Below are 3,362 nucleotides of genomic sequence, written 5' to 3'. Positions count from 1 at the left end.
CCTATATCTAGTCATTAGGTCCCTTTACAATGTACCCAAATGAGTAGAAAGACCCTAAACTCGTCACCCTAGACAATTTTGCACTATGTCCTATAGTGCTATGAACTAGGGTATTATTATTCTTATCATTGTTACTTGTTGTGTCCTTTTTCATTTATTCAATTACAACCAATGGTGACCTTACCTTTGATGTTACTTGGGCAATTAGGATGAAAAAATAGTAAAACTAGTGAATAGTTGGATGTAGAATATCATTAATAGAATGGTCTAGAGAGGATTCCTTCCTAATACATAACACATCTATACAATGTGACTTATTATTGCTACTTGTATTGAACTAACAAACATTGATTGCAGGAAAACTACATTGGGAAGGATCTTGATAGCACAAACAATCCCCTATATTAAAACATAGCAATCTATCATGCAAGAATTGCTAGCTTATGTGACGTCTCCATATTAGTAGCTTCTTTGTTGAGCTATCTAGCATTGCCTTGTAATGTGTTACCTTCTTCCATGTGGAGATAGTATGTGATCTTTTGTTATTCTTATGGTTGGCTCTAGATACCATTGTGGATGCAAATAGATTTCTTTCACTATGAAGTTAGAGAAGAGCAGCCCAAGGTTTTGACCTCACATACCCATCAAACTCAACCCACACTCAAACGAGCTGAGCTAGAATCCTATTGACCTTTGAAAACAAGATAGAACATCATTCACTTTGGAAAGACCGAAAAGTCTAAACGTTCATCCTTTGAGGTTTGGGTTTTGACCCCATGAAAACGAAAGTTGCAAAATCAAATAAACGCCAGTAGCTATAACAATGATTCGCATGTTCCTTAAGAGATCTACTATATCTCTTTCGCGTCCCTCTTTTAGGAGGGGTTTATCAATGATGAAGAGTACAAGAGGTGCTTTGGCTCTAGAGCCCTTGAACATGTTATGTGTCTTGTCACTTGACATGACCCCATGAGATATAAGAAAGTACACATTACTAAAGCAAAGTTAGAACTTAGCTTACAAGAACTCACATATTTTCAAGGAGAGCGTTTTTGGGACACGAGCTCCAGGCTCTTATACCAAGAAGAGCCAAGCACTCTGGGCTCATGTTCTCCTTTATAAGTGGAGAATAATGAATGGTGAAAAGTACATGGTAAGTAGAGGGAGGGAAGGTAAAGAAGAATGGAGAGGCGAGAGGCAGAGCTGGGAGGAGGAGTGAGCAGCAAGGGTGGTGGCGGTGGAAGGAGAGGAAGAAGGAGGGCAGACTGGGGAGTAAATTGAAGGTCCGATATTGTAGCTGAGGAGGAGAAGGGGAGGGGGAGGAAGAGGGGGTGGAGGAGCAGGGGGGCTGGGCTGAAAGCCATGTAGTTCATGCATTGTTAGTAGTGTTCTTTAAGAACTCAAGGAATGCTAGGCTTCTTCGTGCCTGTGTTGAATGATGGCGGAGAGTACAGGCTAAGGTGAGAGAGAGAAGGCAAGGCTGGAAGGAGTTAGGGAGAAGGCCATGTAGCTCATGTTTACTTAGAAAGCATGGCGCTGGAGAGTAAAAGGTAAGGAGAAAGAGAAGGCAAGGTTGGAACGTTCAAGCTAGAATAGAGGATGGTAAAAACTAGAAGGTAAGGAGAGAGAAAGAAGGCAGCAGAAAAGGGTATGGAGCGGGGTAAGGAAGGGAGCAGGGCTGGGGGAGGAGGAGGGGGGGTGAGCAGAGAGAGTGGAGGAGGAGGAGGAAGAAGAAGAAGAAGAAGAAGACGAGGAGGAGGACGAAGAAGAAGGGGAGGATTGAGGAGGGTAGGGAGGGTAGGTGAAGGAGGAGGAAGCTGAGGGAGAAGGGGCAGAAGGAGAGAGAGAAGGGGAAGGGGAAGGGAAAGGGGAGGAGGAAGGGGAGGAAGGGAGGCCGAAGATATCGACGGGGAGGAGGACGTGGTTGACGGCGAAGATGGCGCAGGGGACGGAGTTGTAGAGGGTGCTGAGGATGGAAGCCGACGACAGGGGCGACGACAGGATGACGGCGCCGTGCAGGTTGGAAAGGTTGAGGGTGAACTTGCCGGCGCCGGCGGCGTCCGTGGCAAGGGTCGGGGCGACGGGGTCGGAGGCCTGCTGCAGGGCCGAGAGCGGGTAGAAGGCCGAGAGGGCGTGGTACTGGCACAGCCGGATCTTCTGCTGCGCCGTCAGGCGGCTGATGGCACCCGCCGGGCCGGCGGTCGCGAAGGCGCCGTCAGTCGGGCAGAGGACAGTGACGCCGGTGGTGCCACGGTCGGCGGCGTCCTGGTACTCGGCGCCGACGCCGGTGGCGGAGAGCAAGCTGACGAACGTCTCGAAGCCGCCGGCGCTCTCAATGACGTGGCTTATGTTGGGAGCTGCGGGGCGCCGAGTGGTCGGATTCTCCGCCGCTATCGTCGCACCGTCTGCAAAGGCGAGCCATGCCACCGCCGCACAGAGCAGTAGCTGTCGTCCCTCTGCCATCGGCCTGCCGCTCCCCCTCCCCCAGCCCCAGATCTGCTGCTGCTGCTGCTGCTGGGATAACGCAGCTCTCAAGTTGCTTAACCTCCAAAGAGTCGTCTCGTGCGATAGCAGCCCGGTTTCACGGGGCCATCTTTTTCCTCCTTTTTTTAATACCTCCCTGCCTGCTGACACTCCAATGTGGTACGTTTTTCAAGCCTTGAGCTTATCACGTCCGATTCTTTTAACCGAGAGCAACCCCCCCCCCCCCCCAAGCCTCCCATACCACCAGGGTCCAGGAGGACAGACTACCCTACAGACTCTGTTCAGACACCCCGAGATTGAAATATTAAAAAATCAATTCCACAATTTCGGGGGAGGTAGAAGGCTTCTTTTACCTTACATTTCAACAGAACTTTTAGTTGGTAAATATGGCATATACATGTGATTGGATTTATGCCCCTCACCTTTTAAACTTTAACAAACATTTCTTAGATATTAAATTTGTAAATACATGTGATTTGATTTAAGAGTCCTTCCAAATTTTTCAATTTAAGAGCCTTAAATTGTACTATTGCTGAAATTGTTTTTCTGTGACTCCTTAAGACATAGTCTCTGTTGTGAGGAGTCACAGTCTCTGTTGTGAGCTAGGAGGATTCCGGAAATTTTTCTCAATTGAGCCATACATAAATCCTTCTTCTTTCACACCACAAAAGAATTTGGAAATCTGAATAGGCATGTTCTTCATAGCTTTGAGAAATCATAGCTAAGCCTATATATTTTTGGAAATGTATTTTTCCTTCACAATTTTGAGAAGGCTTGTCAAAACTTAAGACCACTCTATGATGGAAGAAGCCCATCTTTTCCCCAACACAATTTGTGTCTATTATGGTATCGATCTTGGGAACACTCTCCATCACAAC

The 3,362-nt window shown here is 47.5% G+C and overlaps 1 protein-coding gene across 1 annotated transcript; it reads right to left on the bottom strand.

Annotated features, from left to right (window-relative positions):
• Positions 1–813: 813 nt before the first annotated feature.
• On the bottom strand, positions 814–2,700 carry LOC148037202 (fasciclin-like arabinogalactan protein 11). Its single transcript, XM_087676128.1, has one exon. The coding sequence runs from the start codon at positions 2,461–2,463 to the stop codon at positions 1,588–1,590; it is 876 nt and encodes a 291-aa protein (XP_087532254.1). The 5' UTR covers positions 2,464–2,700; the 3' UTR covers positions 814–1,587.
• Between the last annotated feature and the right edge of the window lie 662 nt (positions 2,701–3,362).

The sequence above is a fragment of the Lygodium microphyllum genome, chromosome 4, assembly GCF_053477565.2.
Source record: "Lygodium microphyllum isolate KBCC chromosome 4, Lygodium_microphyllum_v1.1.10, whole genome shotgun sequence".
Lineage (NCBI taxonomy): Eukaryota > Viridiplantae > Streptophyta > Polypodiopsida > Schizaeales > Lygodiaceae > Lygodium > Lygodium microphyllum.
This window is presented reverse-complemented; position numbering and strand designations above follow the sequence as displayed.